This window comes from Furipterus horrens, unplaced genomic scaffold, assembly GCF_987537825.1.
Source record: "Furipterus horrens unplaced genomic scaffold, mFurHor1.1.pri manual_scaffold_2, whole genome shotgun sequence".
NCBI lineage: Eukaryota > Metazoa > Chordata > Mammalia > Chiroptera > Furipteridae > Furipterus > Furipterus horrens.
Window position 1 is genome coordinate 6,705,357 of NW_028327172.1, and position 27,890 is coordinate 6,733,246.

The 27,890-nt window shown below is 46.6% G+C and overlaps 1 protein-coding gene across 1 annotated transcript; it reads left to right on the forward strand.

Moving 5' to 3' along the window:
• Positions 1 to 41: 41 nt before the first annotated feature.
• LOC150017593 (phospholipase A and acyltransferase 3) lies at positions 42 to 27,890 on the forward strand. The gene is made up of 5 exons (XM_090259833.1): positions 42 to 159; positions 606 to 683; positions 15,197 to 15,299; positions 17,616 to 17,884; positions 27,622 to 27,890. Exons 2-5 carry the CDS (start codon positions 669 to 671, stop codon positions 27,721 to 27,723), a joined length of 489 nt encoding a protein of 162 aa, XP_090115959.1. The 5' UTR covers positions 42 to 159; positions 606 to 668; the 3' UTR covers positions 27,724 to 27,890.

A 27,890-nucleotide genomic window follows, 5' to 3' on the forward strand; every position in this document is an offset into this window, starting at 1 on the left:
GAGCAGGCGGTACCTGTCCCCGGGCCAGGAAGCTCCGAGAGGCGCTCATTAGCCAGTGACACGGGGAGGGGCCGGGTGACCTCACGCAGGTCGGGCGTCTGCGGCCTTAAAGTCCGGTCCCTTCGCCGCTGCAGCCGCGCCGCCTCCGGAATTCGCGAGGTGGGTGGGGCGGTTCTTCCCTGGACCTCGGGAAGGGTGAGGCGCTGGGGTGGGGGGCTCCCCGGGTGCGGGGGGCCGAGTGGGAGACGGCCAGGCTGCTGAGGCGGAGCAATCAAGGTCGGGAGCAGCTGCCGCCGCCGCGGAGCGCCGCTGACTGGGCGGTGCAGGGGACTGTCGCGGGCGGCCCGCCTGGCAGGCGACACTGCGCCCCCGCCGCTCGGGTATCTGGTGAACCTCCCCTGCCCTACCAAGGGGTTCATCCCGTCACAGCCCCGTGCAGGACACGGAGGGGGCAAGCGAGGGACTCCAAGGGAGGGAGCCGGCTCTTCCCGGAGGGATCGGAGACCAACCGCACGGTCCGCCTGCCGGGAGCCACCGTCCCCTGGGGTCTTGGGGACGCTGCTACCTGTTAATGACATAATGAACCCCTGCTCCCCCTGCCTCAGGCATTTACGCAGCTGAAAAAGCGAGCTCCAGCCTGAAATTGAGGGTCCACAGCAGGAAAGAAGATGCGGGCGCCCATTGTAAGTGTGGGGCGGGTGTGGACTGGGGCTGGGGGTCGTGCTTTGTTGGTGGCTCGTCGTGGAGCCCGAGCTGTCGCTGCAGAGAGAGACCCTTGAGGACGCGGGGCCACACCACGGTCCGCCCTGGGGCTCCGGTGTCAGACGTGCGGCAGCAGGCAGGCACCTGCTGGAGTTGCCTCAGTACTTGAAGTTGCGTGGGCAGGTTTAGAAACAGCCCCCACCCTCGGGAGGCAGGACCTGACTTCAGGGAGGACGTGGCAGCGAGGCGCGCCCTGCTCCACAGAGGTCCTGCGCTGCCTCGCCGAGTCGGACCCGAACTCCCGGACTGGCCCCTGGGGCCGAGTGTGGGGGGCTGCCCTGCCGCCCCGGGCCCTGCTTGGGGTCTGATCACAGTGGCTTTTTCTGGTCTCAGCTGGATGCGGAGATGTCTCAGAACTCGCCATCAGCAACTTCCCTGCTTTCGCTTTTCCTTTTTCTAACCTGCGATGTGGTTCAGAAATCATAAAGGGCTGAGCAAGTGCTTCCTTTCAGCTTAGCACCTCTGGCTGCTGCGGGGTTCCGAGGGCGGCTAGTGAGGCACACCCGCCTGGGATCGGTCCCCCAAGGGGCACCTAGCGTGGAACTTCGATCAAGTCTCATACCCATTCTGTTTCCTTGAGTGAAGATTTATGACTTAATACTCATGAAGTGCTCAGGACAGGGCTCTGCACGCATATGAGTTGCTCAAACATAATTCACTATTTTTACCATCGTCATTATTTCCACACACAGCTTAACAAGTGCTGGGCACCAGGGCGTGCCTGGTGTATCCGATGCTGGAGTGGCCATTTTCAAACATTCTTGTCCTTCATCGGACAACATTATTTTCAGTAATAATAATGAAATGAATAATAACAGTGTCCAGAAAAGAAACAATAAAAAATGAAAAATAAAGTAAATGTTATAGAGGAAAATAGAAAAAAGTATTGGATTAATAGTTTTTAATTGCTTTAATGTATTTTTGGAAAAAAGAAAACTTATTCTTACATATAGCTTGGTCACAGAGATAAAGTAACATTACAATTTCTGTTTTTCTTTAACTTCTGAAAAGTTGTCCATGACTTTGTCAAAGTAGATCTTCTTTAAAAAATAAAAAAGATTGATCTTCTTTGCATATTAATGTTCAAAATTCAGTAGAGCTAGATTTGTCAGTCCTTCATTGCTCACAGTTGAAGAACGCTTTATTAATTTTAATTTCAAAAGCATCTCTCATACGAAACATATACAAATAGGGAAAACCTTAAAACATTAGGATAAGTTTGTCAAAGATTCATTAAAAACCCCATTTTGTAATATATTCCAGAGATTGCAATACTGCCTATATTCTTATTTTTAAAAAATCAATTCTGGTGGCTTTTAAATATTTCCACATTTGAAACACTTTCATTAAAACATCTTCACCAGAAAATTCATCATAAGCTTTATCCCATGCTTCTTTTCTGCAAAAATCAGAGAAAATGGCTGACTGAAGGTGATGTTTGTGTGATACATTGCTTTTGAATGACAGTCTAGTTCTTGGTGAAAATGATCCAGGCTTTCAAACACTTTTATTTTAGTTTCTTCTGGCACTGGGAGAGCAGACTCTTTTATCTTCTGTTTCAACACAGGGAAATGTAGGACCAAAGCTGGCAACACAAATGCTGTGAAAAGTGAGCTTGAACAGTGCTGAGCTATTTGGGAAATTACCGTTGGAACAGACACGTGTAGCTGTGTGTTGGGGCTGATTATGTAACTGGGTGCTCTCTGATTGAAATTCCATGTAGGAGACAGAGTTTTTTTAAAGAATAAGAAATAAAAACAGGCTAATTTGAGGCTCACATATATATATTATTAAACCTCAGAAATAGAACTTCAATCTGCAGAAACAGAAGTTAGAGCAATAAAATAGCTTTGGGGAGAGTAGTATTTTATCACTGATGTTCTTTAAAATTGTTGGCACATGAAGCTAATAAACAGGAGACTGGCTTTTGGTGTGTCTGATTGCTCTAAAATTCTCTATGGACAGCTCATTCCTGTTTCCACTCAGGGAATATGGCTGCCACCGCCCCACTCTGGTTTGCCACCGCCTGGCTCCTAGGGCCTGACAAGTTAGTGGCTTTTGCAGCAGCTCCCCAGACCCCCCTGGGACGGAGAGGCTGTGTGTGTACACAGGGCCCACGTTTCTCTGAGCCCCTTCACTGGCCCGTGACGCCTCCTGGCCGGGGCCAGGGTTGGTGTGTCCATGTTTCCCTTCTGTCCGTGTTCACTTGTGCTTCCAGGGAGCGTGCCAGGAGCCCCTGCCTTCCCTCCTCTGCCCACCCGTCCTTAGCACCGTGTCTTGCTCAGCACCTGCTGTGGGGAAGTGAGGATCCAAGTGAAATCGAGACTCCGTAACATGAGGAAATGGATGGGCCTGTGCTGATCTCTGACTTTCTAGATTCCCTTCTCGGCTTCTCTCTGACCCTCTGTTTGCCTGACGTTCTGACAGAGCAGAGGGGCTTCCGGGCATGTGGGCGGTCCTCCTCACTCCTTCCCGCGGGCCCAACACTTACAGCCGCTGGGCAGCAGGGCTGTGGCCTAGGAGGCAGCAGCAACCCCGTGCTCCTTATCAGTATTGGGGAGGCAGTGAGGAGGTGGGGACGTTGAACCTGTCTTGAGGGCTGAGTGGAAGTTCACCAGTGGACAGCCAAGAGGGTTTCAGGCCTAGAGCGCAGCGATGCAGAGGCAAAGCATGCCCCGGGGTTGTCACTGGATCTCAGAACCTTCGTGTGAATTACCTGGTTGGGTAGAGAAGGACTCGGCCTTGGGTTCAGGTAGGTCTGCAGTGGGACCCTGGCACTACATCCTGCAGAGCTCTGTGACCTTGGGCAAGTAGCTTCCCATCTCTGAGCCGCTCCCTCGTCTGTAAAACAGGGCTGCTGTAAAGATTCCAGAGATGTTTGAAAAACCCCAGTAGGGCCTGGTGGGGGGTGGGGGTGGTTTCTAGAGGAGTCAGGGGCAGTCCTAAGTCACGTGGACACATAGCACAGGCCTGAGGCCTGGAGGGCGAGAACCTGGGATGGCAGATGAGTCCTGGCTTCTCTTTCCAGAATACCCATGACCTTTGGACTGCTGGGCTGGGCCTGGTGCCTGCTGGAACGAATACTGTCCCTTTCCCAGCAGCTGGCAAGGGAAGAGGTCATGTGTCAGCCCAATAGCTTGTCCATCTTCTCTCCGGGCCTGAGGCTGGGGAGTCTGGGCAGTCAGGCCTCCTTCTGCACCCGCCCAGCCTGGGGCACAGGGTCTCAACCCTCTCCTAGGCATAAGTGGTTTTACAGCTTACCCCTGTTATCTTATTTATTTCTCACACAGACCCTGACTGTTGGGTCTTAATAGCCCTGTTTTACCAGAGAAGCTCAGAGAGGTTAAGTGATTCCTGAAGGTCACAGAGCAATATTGCACAAGGGCTCAGCCTCGGTTGGACTGGCCTCTGCTTCTGGAAAGGCAGCCTCAGATAGATGGGATTGCCACCCGACTCCTCATGGGTTTCTTCTCTTCCTAAAACATCAGCATGGAAACTCCTGTCTCCCCGCTGGGAAGTGCCTTCTTAGCACCAACCTGGGACTTCAGTCTTTTTTTTTTTTTTTTTATGTCACGAGTTTCTAGACATTTTCCCCAGTGTCAGAAATGAAGGGGATGAGGCTAGGGATTTCCAGACTTAACCACAGCGAGGAGAGGAACTTGCTCCCAGGCTAGGTTTCACAACCTCCACCAGTGTCTCCAGCCAGTCCTAGAGCTGTCCGAGATGCACCCAAATCAAAAGTGGAACAGTGGTGTAGGTGGGAATGCAGACTGCGGAAAGCAGGATGGACTTACCTCAAAAGGTTAAAGATGGAACTTTCCTGTGACCCAGCGATTCCACTTCTGAGAATTTATTTGTAGAAATTGGAAAGAATATATATGCACCTCTGTGTTCATGGCAGCGTTACTTACGATAGCGAAGATCGGAAGCAACCCAGGTATCCACCAGTAGATGAGTGAGTAAGAAAGCTGCGGTACACGTATACAATGGAATACTACTCAGCCTTAAAAAAGAAGGAACTCTTACCCTTTGCAACAGCATCGGTGAACCTGGAGAACATTATGCTAAATGGAATAAGTCAGAGAAAGACAAGTCTGATGTGATTTCACTCATATGTGAAATCTAATCAACAAAATAAACTAACAAAAAAGATGGAAATAGTCTCATAGCTATATTTAGAGAAGAGACTGACAGAGGGGAGTGGATGGGGGGTGGGGTGAAAAAGGTGAAGGGATTAAGCAAAAACAAACAAAAAAACCCCTCATATTCCAGAGGGAAAGGGGGCAGGGGAAGGAGAAGAGGGTAAAGGGGGAATAAATAGGGATGGAAGGAGACTTGACTTGGGGTGGTGAACACACCATACAACATACAGATGATGTGTTATAGGACTCCGTCGTCGGCAGCCATCCGTCTCCAGAGACGATGGTGTAGCTTCTTAAGAGTCTATCTGCACCGCCAAGAATGGCTGTGCAGTCCAACTCGGGAGTGACACGGTATCTGTCTCCTCCCGTGTTGCATCGACATCTTGTGATGACGCTGGAGTGTCCTCTCCAGTGAAGCTGAAGCTACAGAGCCTGGGCAGGGTGATATGGAGGGTCTGCTGTTGCCCATGCAGCAGACCCCCCCTCTCTTCGCAGCTGAAGGGTCCAAGGGAAAGACAGAGTCAATACAACTTGGCTTCAGGTGCGCCGCAGGAGTTGCCGGTGTTGACTACAACATCAAACCGCCTTAGGGACTCCGGCTCCGGATTTTCTGTCGGGGTTTACTCCCTTAGCCTTTCCCCTGAAGAGGTATGCCGCAAGGCAGCGGAGGTTTTTTGGGGTCAGAGTTTTCCTTCTCTGATGTGCCCTGACTGGAAGATCGAACCAGCGACACTTAGCTCGCAGGCCGACGCTCAATCCACTGAGCCAAACCAGCCAGGGTGAGTTATAGGACTATACCCTTGAAACCTATATAACTTTATTAACCAGTATCACCCCCCCAAAAGTCAATAAAACATAACAGAGTAGACCTGGCTGGTGTGGCTCAGTGGATTAGGCACCAGCCTGAGAAATGAAAGGTCGCCAGTTCGATTCCCAATCAGGGCACATGCCTAGGTTATGGGCCAGATCCCCAGTTGGGGGTGTGCGAGAGGCGACCAATCTTTCTCACCTATCTATGTTTCTCTCTCTCGTTTCTCTCTAAAAATAAATTTAAAAAATATTTTTAAGAAATGGAACAGTGGCAGCGAACACTGCCATTTATAGAATGCGTCCTATGTGCCGGGGGCTATTTGCTGAGCGTTCCATAAGTATGAACTTACTCGATCCTCAGGATACCTCCCCGAATCAGGCGCTATAATTATCCCGGTTCACAGCTGAGGAGACAGGCTGGGAGGAGCAGAGTAACTGGCCCCAGGCGCTCCAGTTAGTAAGTAGTAGAGCTGGGATTTGAACCCGTGCTGTGTGGCTCTGGAGCCCCAAGCCTGTAATCAGTCTGCTGTTTCTGAAAACGAAACCCATCTTGGCTGAAACACGGAGCAGTTGTGCTCATTCTGCGTTCTTTGTCTGCCTGAAGTATTTCATTTAAGAAAACAAAATAGCAGATGCCTGAGGGTTGGGTGGGTGGATTGGACTTTCTTAGGAGCCTGGAATTAACATCCTTTTTGTTGTTTCAACCTTTAGGTTGAACATTTTTTCTAAAAGTGCCCTCACTTTCCTCTCCGTCCTGTGAAGTGCCCACGGCGGGCCGAGGGCTCACGCTGGGTCAGGGCGGCAGGGTGGGTGCGGACTGCTAGGCAGGGACCAGGACTGGAGCCCACGGAAGCTGCTAGAAGGCTCTTTTCTTGCCTGTGTGGCGGGGGCGTGGCTGTGCGGCCACTTCCAGGCTGACCCCAGGCAGGCGACCTCATCTCTCTCAGCCTCAGCTTCCCTCCTGCACAATGAGGTATGACTGGCCACTTCGGACTGACCTTTCAGTCTTACCTCCTGTCCCCGGCAGACTCCCTCTCCCGTGGTTCTCACCCCCAGCTGCACAGGAGCATCACCTGGAAGCTTTAAAAAAAAAAAAAAAAAAAAGCCAGCCTTGGGCTCCCCCTCAGGGTTCCTGCTTCTGGCCAAAGCCCACAGCCCTCGGAGGTCCGCACCCAGCGCGTGCTTCCGCTGCGTGGAGCCCTCCGCCCCGACCCAGGCTTCCCTCTCTCCCTCTGTCCCCTTCGGGGCCACCTCCTGCCCACGGGCTCTCTCACGGCAGCAAATGCAGAGTCTGGGTTCGAATCCCATCTCTGCCACAAAGCCGTTCTCGCTCCTCTCGGCAAAAATCTCAGGCGCTGCCTTTTCTAGCATTTCCTCCAATTCCTCTCCTCGTTCTCTCTTAAACCCATCCAGCCAGGCTTTTGCTCCCAAGAGGGCGCCAGGGACCCTCATCCCAGATCACTCTCGCGACGCAGGCTCGTGTTCAGCTGCCTCCCGAGCCTCTCCACTTGGCTACCTGGTGGGCATTTCAAGCCAGCCTGCCCATTCAGCCTTCTGTTGCTCTAGCCATGACCTTGGGGTCATTGCTGACTCCTCTTTTCCTTCGCACCCCACCTCATTCCATCACTGAGTGTACCTTCAGAGAGATCTAGAACCCATTTGCTCCATCGCCTCCCCCCCCCCCCTCCCACGGTGCCCCTCCACTTCAGCCGCCCTGGCCTCTGGGCTGTTCTTCAAACGCATTCCTACCTACGGGGTCTTTGCTCAGGCTGTTCCCTGTGCCTGAACGTCCTAGACATCTGCATGCCCCACTCTCTGCCTTCCCTGACCCCTTTTTTAATATTGCCACCCCCTGCCTCCATCCCATGGCCCCTAGCCCCCGCGACCCTGCTCTGCTTCTCCTCCCTCCCTCCCTCCTTCCTTCCTTCCTTCCTTCCTTCCTTCCTTCCTTCCTTCCTTCCTTCCTTTCTTCCTGTTTTTATTGGGTATCTCTTCTATTATTCTAGATGATTTACTTATTTACTGAGGTATTTGAAGACTTTCTTTGTGTCTGTCTCCCCAATAGTGAACAAAGTGTCCACGCGGGTAGGGGCTTTTGCCTTGCTCACAGGCACAGCCCACGTGCCTAGCTGGGGCCCGCCACCTGGCCTACTCTGTGGGCATCTGTTGAGTGAATAGGCCAATGAGGTGGGGCTCCCCGAGGCGAAGAGGCTCTCAGGGCTGTTGCCGGCCACTTACACCGTTTCCCTGGGGTGGCAGAGTGTGTGGTTCTGCCTGCACGCCAGCGACCCCCTGTCCCGTAGTTGGTGTGCAGGCTCAGGTGTGAGACCCTATGGCTGGGGGTGGGGGCTGCAGGCCTGGTGGCAGGAACCAGGGAGTTCCAGAGCTTAGAGGCACAGCACGTGACATGCTTGTGACATGCTTGTTTTATTGCTGTCGTCAGTGTTGTCATTGTCCTGGACTCCCTCAGCGCTTTCCCTCTGCCTCTGAGAATGCCCATCACTTAAATACAAAAGAAGAGTTTCAAGTACTATTCAGGCGGAAAAATAGGTGGACCTATTTGTGAGAAAGCAAATACATTAACGCAACAGGGCATCCAGGGGGTGGATATTCAGGTGTTCACTAAAAAGTGCTTTCAATTTTGAACGTTTGAAAAATCCAACTGTATGTTTATACACTTTTCGTAATGAAATGTTGGGAAGCATACTATGAACTTATATATGCTCATTGCAGAAAAGCCGGAAAATACAGAAAAATAGAAGGAAGCAAAATAATCAAAATACCACCTTTGCCCCAGCACCCAGAGGGAATCTCGGTTAGGATGTTGGTATGCACTTTTCTAGTCTTCTTTGCTGTGTATTTATTTTGCTACATAATAGTAATTATATGAATTACCCCCAAATTGGACCTACTGATGTTTGTCAAGTCTTAAGTGTTTTGTTTTTTTTCTGATTCTAAAACAAATAATGTATATTTAAACATTTTGGAAAACTAGAAAAGAATTAAAAACAAAATATGCCAATTTCTACCACCTAGTAATAAACACTTTATGTTTTTGTGTATTTCCACAGTTTTTCTTTTATATGTTTGTTTTCCTTTTTAAACAAAGTTAAAAAATATATTGTTTTGTATAAAAGCCTTTTATTAACCATTATGTTATAGACATTTCTTGTCATTAAGTGCTCTTTTAAAATATAACTATAAAACATATCTATACATTATTCTAATATGTAGTGATGGCAAGATTTAATTAATCTCTTTATGTAGAATAGGTATACAATATTTTGTCATTAAGACACGACTTTGTGAGGGCATCTTTTGTGAGCTTTTCAGATGATTTCTTTAAGATCTGGTCTATAAACAGAAATTGGATCAAAGGGTATGAATGTCTTTAAGATTAGAGAGACAAATTGCCAAATTGCCCTTCAGAAAAGTTGTATTTTGATTTACATTCCCATCAGCAGTGTGTGAAGGGGCCTGTTTACCTGCATCTTTTCCTATATTTAGTATTTGTGTTTTAATTCCCCCCAAACTAGTTTTTAATTGGCATTTATTTCATTACTAGTGAGGTAGAATATGTTGTTTTGTATTATTTTAAAGTATATTTTATTGATTATGCTATTACAGTTGTCCCAATTTCTTTTCCCTTTGCTCCCCTCCATATAAGTTATTTGGCTTCATACTTTCCTACATTATTCTTAACCTCCCCCTGTCCATTTTGTACCAACCCATTACGCTTCTTAGTCCCTGCCCCATTTCCTCCATTCTCTCCCCCATCCTCCTCCCAGCTGATAACCCTCCAAATGATCCCCACACCTATGATTCTGTTCCTGTCTGGTTGTTTCCTTAGTTTGTTTTTGTTTTTATTTTTTTAGATTTTGTTGTTGATAGTTGTGAGTTTGTTGTCATTTTAGTGTTCATAATTTTGACCTTTTTCTTAAGTAAGTCCCTTTGACATTTCATATAATAATGGCTTGGTGATGATGAACTCCTTTAGCTTTACCTTGTCTGGCAAGCACTTGATCTGCCCTTCCATTCTAAAGGATAGCTTTGCTGGATGGAGTAATCTTGGTTGTGGGTCCTTGTTTTTCATCACATTGAATACTTCTTGCCAGTCCCTTCTTGCCTGCAAAGTTTCTTTTGAGAAATCAGCTAATAGTCTCATAGGCACCCCTTTGTAGGTAACTCTCTGCTTTTCTCTCGCTGCTTTTAAGGTTTTCTCTTTATCTTTCACCTTTGGCATTTTAATCATGATGTGTCTTGGTGTGGTCCTCCTTGGGTCCTGGAGAACTTACTTGATATGCCTCTTCCTTCTCTCCCACTATCAACAGGGTCTTCTATTTGGTCAGAATTGGTGTTCTGCCTCCCACCCTTGGTTTAATCCATTGGAGTCTTTCTTGCCATCTGTACATCATGACTTTTAAATTTTAGCTCCTACTGCTAAAAATCTTTTTTTGTTGTTGTTCAAATTTTTGAGAGGGAGAGAGAGAGAGAGAGAGAGAGAGAGAGAGAGAGAGAGAGACAGAGAGAGACAGAGAGAGAGACAGAGACAGAGAGACAGAGACAATGAGAATTTGATAAGTTCAGCTCCACTTGTCATGGATCACAGGGTGCTGACCTGCTTGGTGTCCATCCCTTCTTCAAGTACATCTGGTATAAAATACAGCTGCCTGGGCACCTGGGATAGTGGGGGATCATTTTCCCTTAAAAGGGTATATGAACATGACAGGCAACAATAGAAACTTTTAATAATAAGAACTTTAAGATTAAAAAAATTATAAAACCTCATACTCTTTTACTTTATGCCTCTTTCTTAGGCCCTTATCCTTAGAGTGTCTTTCCTTATTCTAAAATCTGATATACATCCATCTGTATTATTTAAAATTTTATTTTGTGGTTTTATGTTACATTTAAGTATTTCTTATTTTTAAGCATCATTAACAAGGTCATAGTTACAGGTTGCAGATGAGAGATTGTTTCAAGGTGTTAGATAATGTTCAGCTTTTCCAATTTAACAAAAATCCAAGTTCATCAACTTGAGGGATTTTTGCCCATCTAAAAATCTTAAAAACTTTTTTATTATGGAAGTAACTCATATTGGTAAAAAACTAATTAAATCATATAAAATGTACAAGTCCCTGAGTCTCAAGCTCCTACAGTATATAATATAGAACCATTTGGTGTATTTTCCTTAAATCATACAAAGTGTATAATACATTTTGCTTTATAAATGTATAAAAATGTATTTTAAGCAAAAATGAGGATAATAATGTTTTTCAACTTACTTTTTTGATTATTTCATGTAAATCCACCTTGTTCTGTCTAAAGGCTGTATCTACCAGGGATGTAGTATAACTTATTTAATTGATTTTTATTAATGACCATTCAGGTCATTTTTCCTGAATTTTGGAGACCATAGATTGGTCCTTAATTTGCTTATTAAGGGAAATGGCTGTCACACAGCTCTTTGTAACTCTGCTTTTGTGGGGAAGATAAAGACTCTTTGTTCCAAAATCCCGTGGGCGCAGAGTCAGCTTTACCATTGTTATCGCCTGCATGTAGGAGGTACCCGGTCCCTGTGCTGCCTGGGGTCCCCGGCCCTGCCCTGGAGGGCCAGCTCTCTCCTGGCGCTTCCTGCTGGTCCCCAGTGTTCCTGGGGGAAGAACGACCTAATTCCCAGGACTGGGGACAAGCTGAGTGAGGGAGGAGGTATCACCGCTGATCCTTTTATAACAGGAGTTGCAAACTTTTTTGCAAAGGGCCAGATGCTGAAGGCCATCGGGTCTCTATGTAGTGACTGAACTCTGCTCTTGCAGAAGCAGCTGCGGACAAGATGTCAGTGCTTCGGCGTGGCTGCGTGCCGGTAAAACTGTGTGGATGCTGAAGTTTGAATTTCATGTGTCACCACATATTTTTCTTTTGACTTTTCCTCCAAGCATTGAAAGAGTGTAAAAACCATTCTTAGCTCGCATACAAAAATAAGAAGAGGCACACACGTGGCCTGTGGATTATAGTACTTGTACTTCTCTAATTTTAAAACAGGGTTTCTTGAGTTCTTAATTTTGTATCAGCTGAGTTGGCTTGTGTATGTCTATCATGAAGTCATTGTTCCTCTGGTTTGGTTTTAGTGCTAGAAAGTGAACTATATCCTTACTTCATGGCATCCTGTCCTCAGTACAAGGCCCCCTGTCTTATGGTTTTGTTCCTCTTTTGGTTCCTTTTGAGCATCATCCCTTACTCCATCTTCTCCATGGCCAGCATCCTAGTGTGTTTAATGGGTGGTGCTTTAGTGTGTGTGATTTTTTTCTGGTAGTTGTTGCTTTTTTAAATTTATTTTTTTCAGGGATGGTTCTCATAAGCCGTGTATGAGCGGGTTCTGTGCGGACATCTTTAATGTATGCGAGTGTATCGTGTTGCAGAGCTCGGTGTCACGTTGCCACCCAGCACTGTGTCTGGAGCTTCTCCCTGTTGCCCACATGGACAGCGAGCCCTGGCTTCCAACTAGTGCACAGGCTCTGTGGCACGTCCACCGCCTTTTACCTCCTTTCTAAAAAGAAGTTTCCTGAGTGGTGTCATGTTTTGAGCTTGTGTGTATTTGGAAATATGTGCTTTTTGGCCATTACAAGGTTCAGGCAATTCGAGTATCAAAAAAATTTTCAACTTTTTTTTTCTTTCAAACTGTAGATATTTATTTTACAATATTAAAAAAAAAGTTTAATATATTGATTTTAGAGAAAGAGAGGAAGAGAGAGAGAGAGAAACATCAATTTGTTGTTCTACTTATTTATGCATTCACTGGTTGTCTCGTGTATGTGCCCTGACTGGGAATCAGACCTACAACCTTGGCGCATGGGGGTGATACGCTAACCAACTGAGCTACCTGGCCAGGGCAATTAAAAAATATTTTAAAAAAATTTTAAATTAGTTTTCTAAAAAATTAAGGTCTAATTTACCCCTTTTAGTGTTCAGTTATACAAGTTTTGATAAACACGTGTAATTGCATAACCATGACCGCCATACCATCAAGATGCAGAAGAGTGCAGAAAGCCAAATGGTCCCCAGGTCCCTCATGCCCTTTAGCTGGCAGCCCCTCTCATCAGCCCTAGCCCCTGGCAACCATGGACCACTCTTCTGTCCCGCCGCAATGCCTATTCTGGAATGACACATTAGGGGAATCATATGTTGCTTTTGGCATATGGCTTCTTCCACTTAGCATCATGCGTTTGCCATCCCATGGCCTTTGGTGTTTACTGTTACAAAGTCTGAGTTTCTTTGTAGATGTTTTAGTCAATGTGGTACGATTTTTCTTCTACGCATAGGTCTCCCTTCATTGATACTTGTCTGGAACACAGTGAGCTCCTTGGGTCTGCGTGCCCATGGCTGCTTCTTACTTGACACCATATTATTGATGTTCAAACTGTCTTCTTTTCAATAGGTGGCCTCCCTGTGGGCTGAGGCCTTGTCTTTATGTCCTTTCTTATTCGTGAAGACTCCCAGTTAAAACCTCTTTGAGGATCCTTGAAGACCCCTGACTCTCACCCAACAATTAATGTATTTTTTTTCTTTTAATCTTGAAAACAACCTAGATTCGTAAATTGTAACCACTGTTCATTGTTCTGAAATAGGTTTTCAGTAAGATCTGGGAGAAGGTAAATAAATTATAATTACCGCATAAAAGAACTGTTTGTAAAATTCCTGTGAAAAGATTTTTTCCTGCTGTATGTGATGCTTGTTTGCAGTTTCTTAGTTTGCTGTTGTTATGTTCCTACAAATAGAAACGAACTGCCATTGACCTTGCTTCATAGGCATTGTGGAGTTGTGATTGGCTGTTCCCTCTGCCCATCATTTTTACCCCAAAGGAGTCCATGCAAGGGCAACTGCTTCTCCCCTCCTCATCTTTGATGGAAGCTCTCAGTCAGACCCACAGAGCTTGGGGGCGGGATGAGGGCAAACCCCCTACCTACCTCTTTACTAAAGGTGTTCTGTGCGGATGGTTTCCTTGTTCATGGAAGAGACTTAAGGTTGGCTTGGACCAGAGAGGCTCTTCCCGCTGATACTGGTCCAAGCTGGAATGTCCCCACCCCTATCACTTCACACGCTGTCTGTCAGTGACACCTTAATAATGTTAAGTGAAAGTGACCTTGAACATCTCTAAACTTTGCTCAAGCTCTGCCCCATGCTTCCCTAACAGGGCGGGGCTCTGAGCAGGATGTCAGCACCGTCCTTACCTTCCCCTGTGGGTACACACATACGCACTCTCACTCCCACACACACTTCACCGTGATATAGTAAGAGACAGGCATTTGGTCTTTGTCCCCAGTTCCGGGCACAGAGCTTCTAAAACACGTGCAATTTCCTATATGATTAGGTGAGAGTAGGATTTCCCCCCCATAATAAGCCCTTTTCAACCATACCTGAGTTGATGCTAACGAGGCGATGAGGGCTCAGAGCCAGAGGCACCAACCCTGTGTTTAGAGGTCGGGAGGTTGGTTGAGTCAATCGCTAATGGCCAATGATTTAATCAATCCTGTGTGGGTATTGTAGCCTCCATGGAAAACCCTAATCTCAGGGACGGGTGAACACGTGGAGGTGCCGGGAGAGGGCCTGGGGCTCTGTGGCCCTTCCCACACACCTCGCCCGGCGCATCCCTTCCACCTGGCTGCCCCCCTGTTGTATCCTTTTGTTACAAACTGGTGATCTAGTGAGTAACTGTTAGGATCCCTGAGTTCTGTGAGCCACTCCGGGAAATTATTGAACCCGAGGAGGGGCTGTGGGAACTCCCAATTTATTTATTTATTTGTAAAGATTTTATTTATTTACTTTGAGAGAGAAGGGTAGGGAGGGAGAAGGAGAAGAGAAACATCCATGTGTGAGAGATACATCGATCTGTTGCCTCTCTCACACCCCCCAACTGGGGACCTAGCCCGCAACCCAGGCGTGTGCCCTGACTGGGAATTGAACTGGCAACCTTTGGGTTTGCAGGCCAGCATTCAATCCAGTGAGCCACACCAGCCAGAGCAGATCTTCCAATGTATAGCTGGTAGGTCAGAAGCGCATGTGAGAACTAGGACCTGTGACGGGCACCTGAATTGAGGGAACAGTCTTGTGGGACTGAGCCTTTAACCTGTGGGTTCTGCGTTAATTTTGGGTGGTTAGTGTCACTGAAGACTGAATTGCTTGGTGTGGAAAGCACACACGTGTTGGTGTGTTGGTGTGGGTAGAGTAGAGAGGAGGAAGAGCTTTCCTACACACACACACACACACACACACACACACAGAGCCTTTTCATTGGGATGAGCGGCCAGGAGGACATTACTGCCAGAGAGTGATACCATTTCTTGGTCAGGCCCTAGGCCAGGTTGGGGAGTATCTATGGGGCACACTTCTGATTTGACGGCTTTCAGCATGGTCCCCCGCCTTTGCGCCAGGGTTCCAAGGTCTTGCTCAAACCGCCTCTAACAGCCCTGTTTTTGGTTTTGCAGTCAGAGCCCAATCCTGGAGACCTGATTGAGATTTTCCGCCCCCTCTACAGACACTGGGCCATCTACGTGGGTGATGGATACGTGGTCCACCTGGCCCCTCCAAGTAAGGACGCCCAGGGCCTCCGCTGTGCAGGGCTGGGAGGAGCGGGAGACAGGGAGCTGTGGGCAAAAGTGACCCCTGCGTTCTCTTTGCTCCCTGACTGCCGCGGACATTCTTAGACGTGCATTTTCCCCTGTTCTTAGAGAGAAATCAGAAGTCACCAGAGAAGGTGTTGTCTTCCCTCCCACCCCCTCACCCCCAATTAACCAGGTGGGCTGTCTAGTTCATGCCACTGTCTCCAGCACTGTGGACAAGGCCTGACACAGAGCAGGGCCTCGGCGTGGGTTACTGGCCGCTCTGAGTGGTGACTCTGGTGGGTGGGAGCCAGGGGGAGGCATGGCAGGGGCCTGGGTGGACAGGCGTGCCACGGGTCACTGGGCGAGTGATGCCCCTAAAAGGGAAAATGTGCCTCTACAAGCACTTTCTCATTCTAGCTTCACAGGAGTCCCGCGGGATAGGTTAGGACTGACCTCAGGTCACTGAGGAAATGGTACAACTGGAAGGAAGCTTCCAGAGCGGCCCTGAGGATGACGACAGCTAACACTTGCCGGGCACTCTCCTTGTGCCAGACACTGGAGAAGGCATCTTACGTGGCCAGCTGCTTGAATCCTTGCAGCCCCCGTGCAGTATGGTAGGGACATGGGGTGGGGGGGGGCTGTTATTGTCCCTATTCTTCAAGAAATCTGGGACTCAGAGAAGGTAAACAAATCACCCAAGGTCACATAGCAGCTCAGTGGTGAAGGCGGGACTCGAACCCTGGCTGTCTGACTCTTGAGTCTGTGCCTTTTGCCACGATGTGCATTTATACCGCCCAGTCTGGTGTTCCCCAGAGTTCAGCCACCACTTGTTTGCCGTATCCACTGCCCTTTCTGCAACTGTTTAATATTTTCTTTAATAGACTAACTTTAAGAACGGAAATAATTTTTTCAAGGGAACTTTACTATACTGACGTGTGTTCGTGTACCAGTTTTGGTATGTGTTTGGGGATTCCCACAGTCTTGGCAAGGTTAAGTGACATGTCAGGACCATCCAGTGATAGAGTCAGAACAAGACCCAGAGCCTCTGACTGTCAGCCCGTGGACCATGGTGCCACCCACCGGCTGGTGCCCAGGGGTTGACTTACAATGTGCTTGGCCCTGAGAGTCGGTACCTCCTGAAATTTTGTGCTCTGGGCATCTCGCTTGCTTCACCCTGGTCCCAGCCCTGCCACCCACTCCTCCAAAGGCCGAAGCTCGCCTGGTCCAGTTCCCACGCTCACCCTCCTCACATGCTCTGGGCGAATACAGTGTGTTATTTCTTTTATTTACTCCAGGGAACCCCTCAAGCATCTGCTGCAGTATCGGTAGCAAGTCAGAAGTTCCCTGATTTTCTAAAATCTCAGGATTGTGCTCAGGGCAAAAGGGGTGTCATCCTCTCTGGGAAGCCAAGTAGAGGAGGACGGGGATCTGACCAGCCCCTCCTGCCATTGTTTGCTCCTGTCAACGGTGTCATGGTGGAAGACTCCTGCCCAGCGTAATGGGGTGCCTCCCCTGCTGGGGAGAACCTGGGGCTCTTGACCCAGCAGGGCCACAGTGGCTCTTTGAGGGAGAGAGAACCTCCCCTCTGGGGTCCATCTTTTCGGCATGCACCCGGGTTTTCAGTCATCATATTCAAAGCGTGCCCTGCCCGCCCAGAGCAGCTCTCCCTCCCCACCGTCCTGGTCATCATATTGACCCCAGACTTCCTTTCTTTGAAGCAGCTTCACTACTGGAACTGCGTGGCCCCTTCCAGGCCCTGAGCCTCGGCCAGGGCTGTGTGTGTACCCCTGGGGCCTCCCTTGCGTCACGTCTCAGGGAGCAGCTGTGGGATTTTGGTCCCTTTGCTCCCAGAAGGGTGGTAACCACCTCTTCAAATCCATGCACTTTCCCTGTAGTAGTCAGCTTTGTATGTGCCAGGGATGTGTAGCCAGGATAGCATCACAGGGGGGTCACACTCTGTTCGCCCAGGGAGGTGGGTGGGCTCAGGGCCCACATCTGTGTGACCAAGAGGGCCACCGAGGCGTCACAGGGTGTAGAAGGCCAGCTTCTCCAGGTTAAAAAAAAAATCATGACGAATCATGGAATTTCACTATGCCTCATTTCAGGTAAGGAAACCAGGGCCCAGGGATGACAAGCGCCTTCTCCAAAGCCACACAGCATGTGTCTGACCCTCCCTCTTTTCTCTTCCACACCTGCTCATCCTCTTGCAGATGGTGCCAAGGGTGTTGCCCGGCAGGTGGCCCGCTCCGAGCCCCGGGGCCTGCCCAGCACCATCCCTCTGTTCCCTCTTTGTGAACCGCAGGTGAGATCGCTGGAGCTGGTGCGGCCAGCGTCATGTCCGCCCTGGCTGACAAGGCCATAGTGAAGAGGGAGCTGCTTTATTATGTGGCCGGACGGGACAAGTACCATGTCAACAACAAGCATGACGACAAGTACGAACCGCTGCCTCCCAGCAAAATCGTCCAGCGCGCAGAGGAGATGGTGGGCCAGGAGGTGCTCTACAAGCTGACCAGCGACAACTGTGAGCACTTTGTGAACGAGCTGCGCTACGGAATCCCCCGCAGCGACCAGGTGCGTCCTCAGCCTGCGTCACTGTCCCCAGGAACCAGGCCATTCTCCCAGCAGCCGACAGTGGCTGTGATCAGTGTGGGCCGGCCAGGGTGGGGACAGAGGCACGAAGGGACAAAGTAGCAGAGACAGGCTCCCTGCCCTCGAGGGTGTGACGACAGTTGGGGTAGGGACAAGGGTGGGCAGACCTGCCAGTCGGCATTGCAGGCCGGTGTGGTTAGGGGGTGATGTCACAACCATGACGGTCCCCCCTACTGCCAAGCCCTCCATGGCTGCCTGGCCCTGAGGTGGCCCCTTCCCACAGCGCCAGAGATGGGGCTATATTACCCCCACTTTACAGGTGGGGAAACCGAGGCTCACAGTGCTGAAGTAACTGTCGATGACCATTTATTTTATGAAACAATTCTGTGTTGAGTCTCCAGACCTGGTGCTTGCCTTTTCCTGGGAGTCTGCGGCTGTGCTGATACATTGCAGTGGGGGCGATTCAAAGCCCAGGTCTGTCTGACACGGTCCTTCATTCTTACGGAAAGCTCTGTGCTCAGCCTGCTGCGACCCAGGGGTGGTCGAGGAGGCCCCAGGGGGTGCAGCTTTGCTCATGTTCCCCTCTTTTTTGAATCTTGTTTTTCCTGGGTACTTAACTTCCTTCCTGTTCTCTCTCATTCCCTCCTCCCGTTTTCTGCATCTTTGGTACCATTGTGTGTATTCGTGTGTGTGTGCGTGTGTGAGAGAGGACAATTGGAAAAGTTCTTAGATGCCTGTTAAAGTGAAAGAGTATTTTTTTTTTCAAAAATTTGAAGGCATCACTTCATTGTCATCTAGCGAATGCTGTGGGTGTCGAGAAGTCTGCAATGGTTCAGATTTTGGTCCTTTGTATATGTAGAGAGTCTTCTCTTTATTGTCAGTGCTCTGAAATGTCACTGCTACCCCTGTGTGGGTCCGCCTCCACGTGTCGTGCTGGGCACTGGATGACGTCTGTCAATCTGGAAATCCCATTCCTTCAGCTCTGGGAAATTTCCTGGTTTCTTTTCTTTCCTTCTGGAACTCTAGGGAGACTTCTCTGATTTTCTTATCTTCCCTGTCCTACTTTCCATTTATTTAATTTATTTTTAATTAGAAAACTAACATTTGTTGATAGATTTGGGTATCATAGAAGTTTTTTTAAAAAAAAAGTAGCAGTGACAGTATCAGCATAAAAAAGAAACTTATGATCAATAAACCTATTTTCATTATTGGTCCTACTGCATCACAATTGACGTCTTCATTCATATGGGGCTTCTACTTCAGGTGAGTTTCCATCCTCCTATGCAGCAATGAACTTCAAGTAAAACTTCCTATAGAAACTTGAAAGCAATAAGATACTCTGTGTAAGTCAGGGTGCCACTTTAGGAAGATGTGATAGATTTATAAAATATCTCTTAGCCATCTCACTTTTAGTTATTCTTCATTGATTATTAGCAGACTAAAGAACAGAGTCACCGGTTTATATAAATAAAGAATTACATGTCAATACAGAGTTGTTATATAATTTAGTAAAATACATATGTCACTAGGCATGAGTAATATTTAGAGCAATTAAATACAATCCCAGCTGTGATATAGTGAAATAAATAAGAAACAGCTTCTCTCGTTTACTCTTTATATAAACAGTAATTCAGCTCTCCTGGCAAAATGAAACAACACACATTGGACACATCACACTTTTCATCCTGTGGCTTTGGCCCTGTGCACCACGCAGCTGTTTGAAAGGGCAGAAACAGCGGCAACACAAGGAAATAACGTAAACAATTCTATTGGACCCTCTCACAGAAAATGAAACCAGGATATATTACAAAAAAAAAAGAGGTGCCATCTATACTGTATCCAAAGACTCTATCTTACTTTTTTTTATTTTTAATTTATATTAATTTTTTTCTTTTATTGATTCTAGAGAGAGGGGGAGGGAGGAAGGAAGAGAGGGAGAGAAATATCCATGTGAGAGAGAAACCTCCATTGGTTGCCTCTTGCACACGCCCTGACTAGGGACTGAACCTGCGACTCAGGCACGTGCCCTGACCGGGAATCAAACCCATGACCTTTCAGTCTGCGGGATGATGCCCAAACGACTGAGCTAGGGCCAAAGATTTCCTCTTTTGTTTATCTGTCTAGGGTAAGGGTTTCTCAGCCTCAGCTCTACTGACATTTTGGGTTGTGGACAATGAAGATAATCCTTCATTGTCATGACTTGCCCTGTGCATTGCAAAATGGTTAGCAGCCTCTGGGGCCTCTACCCACTAGGTGCGAGTTGCCTTCCTCCTGCCCCCAAGAAGAAGAACCAAAATATCTGTAGATATTGTCAAGTTTCCTCCAGAGGGCAAAACTGTCCCCCGTAAAGAACCGCTGGCCTAGGTGAGTAATGGCCATAATGCGTCGTGCGGACAAACTGAGACCTAACTTCCACGCGTCCCCCGTCTCTGAGAGAGGGTGGATTTAGCAGATGTTGGAAATGTCTAGCCTTGATTTTCTTTGTAAATGCTGTCAGCATGGCACCTCTCCTTTTCACTGAACTCCTGAGGACATTTTCATTTGTCTTTAATAATCTGGTCAGTCATTATGTTTATTTGTGCTGCGCTCTTGGAAGCAGGTTAGGTTTTCCTTCAACAGAATATTTATGACTCATTTAATGTACCAGTTACAAAGGGAAGCAGTGGGTTTAGATTAAAATGTCGTCTGTGTTTTACATGCTTACGAGTTTCTAAGAAGAGATTCCCTGACTTTCCACCTACTTAAAATACTCAGGCTTCAAAAAAAGGATTTTAGTAGGCTTTTGTAAATAAGCCTCATACTGAATAGTACTTTTTATTTATTTTTATTTAAAAAATTAAATCATTTTTTATTTTTCAATTACTGTTAACATACAATATTATATGTTTCATGTGTACCCACCAGTGATTAGACATTATATAACTCACTAAGTGAGCATCCCGATAAATCTAGTACCCATCTGACACCATACAGAGGTATTAGAATATTATTGACTGTATTCCCTCTGCTGTACTTCACATCCCCGTGACTATTCTGTAACAACCAATCTGTATTTCCTAATCCCTTCATGTCTTTCACCCACTTCCCCAACCGCGCTCCTATCTGGCACTGTCAAAATATTCTGTGTCCGTGAGTCTGTTTCTGTTCTGCTTCTTCATTTATTTTGTTTTTAACATTCATTTGTTGATAGGTATATATTTATTGCCATTTTATTGTTAATATTTTTTATTTTCTTCTTCTTCTTTGTGTTTTTAAAGAATACCCTTAACATTTCATGTAATACTGGTTTGTTGGTGATGAACTCCTTTAGCTTTACCTTGTCTGGGAAGCACTTCACCTGCCCTTCCATTGTAAATGATAGCTTTGTTGGATAGAGTAATCTTGGTTGTAGATCCTTGTTTTTCATCACTTTGAACATTTCTTGCTAATCCCTTCTGGCTTGATGACTAGTACTTTTTTAAAAAGCAACCAGGAGCTACACTCATAGTGAAATCTACTCTGTGCCATATAAAACATTAAGATAACTAGAAATTGAAGATGTGGCCAATGGTAATGCATATATTACATAAGTCAGGATAATTTGTATATTACTATAAATATTAAAGCCAAATTGCCATCAAATACTTTATACCCATTTTTATTTTGTAACCTATGATAGTCAAAATTCAAGGGCTTTTAGAATAATGCTGTTCTTTATCCACTCAGAAGATTACTGAACTTGAAGAAAGCACATTAGAATTTCTTTTTCTAGCTCAGAGACACCCTGTAGCAGCAACAGCTGATTTTCTGTAGTCTGATAGAATTTCAGTTTGTCCACTTACAAAAAAAGATACCTTAGCAGTTCAAATGAGGGACAGTTTTTCTTGGCATTCTGATTTAGGGCCTGTGACATACACCATGTAGCCCATGTTCATGATTGGAATTCTAGTAATTTCAGCACAGCGGCTGGGCCGGATCCACCGGCCTTGCACAAAAGAACCATCGGTGGCGTCTGCAGAAGCGCTGACTCTTGGGCAGGTCATTTCCCCATAAAATTTGCACCACCAGGACTAACTAGATTCCATTTTCTTGTGTTTGATTATACTCCGACTCTGCACAAAGCATGACCACCACCAACACGGTGGCTGTTGTTTTCCTCGACAAAGAGTCTATTGTACGGAGCAGCCGCATCAGCATTTCTTCTCACACTGTGAGGTTCTGTGAAGAGCTAGGGCCACGTCTGCCTTTTCCATCAGCCGCATCCATTTCATCCATCCTGTCACAGAGCCGAGCCAGGGAAACACTGGGTGCAGGTGGATTTATGCAGGTTTCCGGCACGTCAACCCAACAGAACCGGGGCTGCCACAAAGCCGTACCTAATTAGCTTTTGAGGGAAGGTTTAAAAACTGAACAGCAGTCAAACCTCGGGTCGGTAGCTTCTTCATCCAATCTTGTCATCATGTATTCTGGCTGCTAAGAACATCAGTGATGGGTGTCTTGTGAGGTTAGTTCACTGGTGTATTTCCTGACGTCTCACATGGCTATGCGGAACACCTTTTTCAAAGACCTCCAAATTATTCTCTGCCTCGGTCATGGGGGGGTTGTGGCAGCCACAACACAGACAACCTAGGCCAGCTCCACGGTCAGAGCGGCGAGTGTAGTGTGGGCCATGTCACATAAGGATGTGGGGCTTGGGTAGTGAGTCCACATTTTCATCCTCTTTATTCCTGGCATTTTTGGTATTGTCTTCATGGGACATCTTGGCATAAAATGAAGAATCTTCTTGTTTGCCGTTCTTGATTCTGCTTAAATGCCCGGCTTGGTTTGGAGGTGAGATTTCTTGAGCTGTGTTCATGACACTCTTTCATGCCTAGAGTGGGAAAAAGCATAGTTCGATGACGTCGGCTATCTGCCTTCTTTGGGAACTGCTGCTCTGAGCTGCGGACAGAGTTCATGCTCCCCCGGGGCTGGGCTCTGGGTGATGCTGGAAATGGGAAGGGGCCCAGCTTTCTTGCTGCTGCCGGCTGATCTGGATCATTCCCACTCACTGTTGTTATCTTTGGTGTTGCTGCTGCTGCAGCTGATAAAACACAAAAGACTGAAATGGTGGGTGTGAGCACATCATGGCTGAGATAAGTAAGCTGGGGAAAAGGACTCTGGCCTTCCAGCTGGACAGCAAATTAGGGCAACAGACCTCTGTCATGGGAATGGTTTCTAAGCTTCAGAGGGCATCCTCAGCACTCACTCACAGGGGCTCTTTATCTGCGTGGAATCTGAAGCTCTTGAGGCCATTGGAGGTCAAGTCCATGGCTACCATGTTTTAGTTCCATGGCAGATGGTCAGGTCCTTGAGTTGTACATGAATAATTGTGTACATCAAATGCACTTGAATGGTGAGGTCAAAGAAGAGTTGGCTATACCAAATCTAACTCCTCAGGCTTGCTAAAAGTAGACAAATCCCTAAAATCTGAAACATCAATAGCAATACTCAGTGTACTATTAGGCACTTGAGATAAACCAGATTGAAGATCAAAGGTCAAAGGTAAAGGAGAATGTTTCAAACGAGGTGAAGAATGAGTCTGACTTGTGTGTGTGTCCTCTCAATGCAATGACCCTTCACTGGACAAAACCAAAATGTCAGAAATCAGTGGCTTCTGCCATATCTGTGGCAGCATAGTTGTCTGTGAAATATATAAGGAACATCTTCTGGTGGCTGTTGTCTAGGGCGCTTAATTGTTTGTCTTCCTAAAACTGCCTGCCATCCTTGCCTCAAGGGGTTGTTTCCTCATCTGTGGGGTGGTTTCCTCATCATCTTGCCTTTCAGGCTTGTAGACATTGTGTTGACATTTGAAGTTAGCAGGTGCGATAAGGTTTTGTATCAGCTGACTACGCCTGCCTCTTTCACTTTCATTGTTGTTCTTTTTTCCTGGAAAAGTTTTTAAAATTTAACTTTTAGTTTTTTTCCAAGTGATGCACACACACACAATTCGAAAAAACAGCTAGCACTCAAGGACGTAACAAAACACAGGGTTCCGGCCCCACCCCTCGCTACTACTCTCAGGCCCCATCCCCGGAGTCAACCGCTCTTCTTTTTCATTACTAATGTTGACATTTACCTATTTCTGAATGTCTAAACACGATGTATATGCTACTCTCTCTTATTTAAAGTTTTTAGATATGCTCTTTTGACTTCTTTTTATGGTAAGGGAAGAAGTGGGACAACTGTAATAGAAAAACAATAAAAAAATGATGAAAAGAAAAAGACTAAGCTATTCAGTATCAGCATCCCTTCTCCCTCCCCCATTTTCTCAGCATAGTTTCCCACTGTGCATTTTTATTCAATCATTACTGAGTGTTTGTTGTGTGCCTATGCAGATTTTACTCACAGATGAGTGTTGTGTTGTATTATGATACTTCTCTCCCTTTCTTGGGGAAGGTGCTTTGAAGATAATTATTACCTCCTTTCGTTGCTTAGTTTTCCTGGTACCTATTGTCAGTTCTCATGCCCCCATCCAATTAGATCTCAGTAGTTTCCCACAAGGGAAATCACATCACGTAATCGATCAGTTCTGTGTTTTCCTTGGACACATCGATCCTGGAGGTGGCCATTGTGCCGTCTGTGCTGGTCACACCCTGGCTAAATGCCTGCCTCAGCCTGGGACTTCTCCTTACTGTCAGCCCTGGGGTTTCCTTTGTCTTTTTCTTGGGTTTCGATTCCCTGGTTCCATGATCTCTTAGTTTCTTCTTTCTTTGCTCTTTCTCTTATTTAGGTAGACCGTATCCCCCAGAAGTTGCTTTAAGTTAGAAAGACAGTATGTGGGATAATGGTGACAGCAGTCAAGTCAACGCGCCAGGCTCTTGAGTCACACCACTCCAATCTGGATTGGTTACTTGCATAGGTTTCCTATGGCTGCCGTAACAGGGCACCACAAAGGTAGTGGTTTAAAACAACACAAATTTAGTGCCTTTTAGTTCTGGAGGTCAGAAGTCTGTGATAGGTGTCACTGGGCTAAAATAAGAATGCTGGTGGGGCTGGGTTCTTTCCTGGAGGTTCCAGGGAAGAATCTGCTTTCTTGCCTTTTCCAGCTTCTAGAAGCTGTCTCTAATCCTCGGCTTGTGGCCCCTTCCATCTTCAAAGCCAGTCATGGCTGGTTGAGTTTTGTCTTGTTTGTTCTTACACTGAATCACCATGACGCTGATTCTTCGGCCTCCCTCTCTCTCTGTTATCCTTTAAGAAACTCTGTGGTTATCCTGGGCCCACCTGGGTAATTCAGGATAATTTCACTATTTTAAGCCAAATTGATTAGCAACCTTAATTCATCTGCAGCTTTAATTCCTCCTCACTATGTAGCATACTATACTTACAGGTCCCTGGACTTAGGATATGGACACCCTCAGGGGGCTGTTATTCTGCTTGTCAGCTACTCCCTACGCCTGGTACAAAGCTGTTGTCCTGGGATCGTCCCTCCCCATCGTGTCAGAGAAATTTCCCTCCATTCCCTCCTGTACTAGGGAACCCATCTTCTGTGTCTCATGTCTTCTTTTTAAATTTAGCCCCCTGTTTTGGTGGAATCTCCTTCCACAGCTTCTTGCAAAAAGATAATGAAAGGTAAATTTTTTGAGACCCTGTATGTTTCAATTACTTTTATTTTACACTCCCACTTCATTTGATAGTTTGTCTGGATATAGAATTCTAGGTTAGAAAGTTTTACTTTAGAATTTTGGAGGCATTGTTCCATTGTCTTCGTGCTTCCAAGCCTGACTCTTGATCCTTTCTCTGATTCCTGTTTTTCTCCCCTGGCTCTAGCAGTTGTAATATATTTTCTTTACCCGGTATTCTAAAATCACACGATAATGGGCCTTGGTGTAGGTCTGCTTTTATTCATTGAGATGCGTCTCGGAGCACCATTTCAATCTAAAAACATACATCCTTTGGTCCTAATAAATTTTCACGACTTACTTCATTTGATTTCCCTGCTCTGTGTTTCCTCTATTATCTCTTTCTGAAATGGCTATTATTCAGACACTAGACTGCCTGGGTTGCTGCCTAATTTTTACCTTTGCCTTCTGTTTTCCACATCTCTTATCTTTTTGCTGTTTATTCTGAGAGATGTCCTCAACCTCAACATTTTTTTATTGACTTTGTCATTTCTAGTGTACTTTTATTTCTTAAGGACTGTTTCTGTTCTCTTAATCTTTAGTTATTTTTATAGCACCATGTTTTTATTTATAGAATAGAATGTTCTCTTATTCTTTAATGACAGTTTTACAAAAGATGCTTTCTTTTCTACATATTCTCCAGATTGCCTTTATTTTGTTTGCTTTGCTCTCTTTCTTCTCTCTTCGAGGTCTTCCTCAGATGTTGGGTACGTTGGTTGTATGCTCATGATTAAGGGTCGGGCGTTTGCTGTGAGTCGCAGCTGAGTGAGCTGGGAGGAGGCAGCGGCTCATTGACTTTGAGTTTCACTTCTGGGTGGTCTGGGTGAGCTGTCTGGGAATCCTCAGCATTGACATCTTTTGTTTCCACTGGGGCTGGCCAGATTTCCCAGAAAAGTTTACCTGACTCTTTTAAAGAGAGCAAAGTTCTGGAAGCAGGGAGGGTGAGGATGCCCAAGAGCCCCCCCCCCCAAACATGTTTATGGTCACCCAATCCCTAGTTTTTGGCGTGATACTCACATCCTCACATGTACTTCTGGGTTTTCAGGCCCCAAATCTTCTGTTTTACCTGCTCCAGAAAATAAACTTTAGATTTCTGTTGTGGTTCGGGAGAATATCTGGGGACCTAGCTAAGGTCTCTCTTCCTCCCATTTCTTCAGGTACCTGATGTTGCCACTAAGTGATCTTTTGCAAGGATTTTGTGTGTAAGTGCAGACTGGGGCAAAAGTAGGTCACAGTTGTTCATATAGAAAATAATACAATAATTAATAATGATACAAGAATCAACTCTGCGTTCCGCATACTCACAACTAGACTCGTGAATCTACTTTTGCCACACCCTGCGAGATTGATCCTCAGTGCCTCCCACCACGGTCTCAGAACTCGGTGCCCGCTGTGTCCTTGTGGACTTCCACCTAAACAATGGCTCCCTTTACTTTTAGTTGGGTTTCAGGAAGGAGTGAAATTCGACACATGTCTAATTTTTACCTTGAACCTTACTCTTACTTTTGCCACTTTTTTTTCTAGTGCAAGCAATACAAGTTATACAGCCTAATCAGTTAAAGTATAACATCACTGCTATTTACAGTTGATTCCTTTATTTAAGACCACGTAAGGAGAACCTCCACGCCTGGCCGGGTGCTGGGGACACCGCGATAGACAAGACAAGTGAGGTCCTTGCTCTCATGGAGGTCATAGTGTATTGAGTACTCAATAGCAACTCCTCCTTGACTTTGTACTAGCTTCAAGGGCTCCCTGTTGGCCAGCCAGGGCCTCAACCATCTGACTTCATCTCCCTGTCCTTTCCACAGTCACCCTCTGGGGATTTATGTGCTTTAAATACCCATAGGGTGAACCGAGTTTCCCCCTTCAAGTCCAGATACATTCCTGGCCAGCTGGCTCCATCCACCAATTTTCCCCCATCCAGCCCTCTTCTCCCCTTTTCCTTGCCAATATTTGTTGACTTCTGAGTTTGTTAAGGAGACCAAGGGGCACGGGAGGCTCTCTGAGCTGAATGTTCCTGTTGAATGTACAGCCTGTTCTTGGTTCCTGACATAGAGTCTGACTGCCTCCTCTCTCTTGCAGGTCAGAGATGCTGTCATGGCCGTTGGCATCGCAGGAGTGGGCTTGGCAGCTGTGGGCCTCATTGGAGCCATGATCTCAAGAAACAAGAGACAAAAGCAATGACTTGAAGGAACTGTGCTGACAGCAGTGACTATACATTAAGGGGGGCTTGTTTGGCTAGTGGTTTTTGAGGTTTGGTTTATGGATTTCATTCTGTTTTATAAGACTTTTTTCACAGAATAAATAAAGCCCAATAAAGGAGGTTTTTATTGGGGAAAACGTAGCAAGAA

What these genes read in the sequence shown, in the direction of transcription:
- LOC150017593 (XM_090259833.1), top strand. An exon ending in GGTCCACCTGGCCCCTCCAA is followed by an intron (nt 15,300 to 17,615) that starts GTAAGGACGCCC and finishes TGTGAACCGCAG; the next exon opens with GTGAGATCGCTGGAGCTGGT. An exon ending in GAATCCCCCGCAGCGACCAG is followed by an intron (nt 17,885 to 27,621) that starts GTGCGTCCTCAG and finishes TCTCTCTTGCAG; the next exon opens with GTCAGAGATGCTGTCATGGC.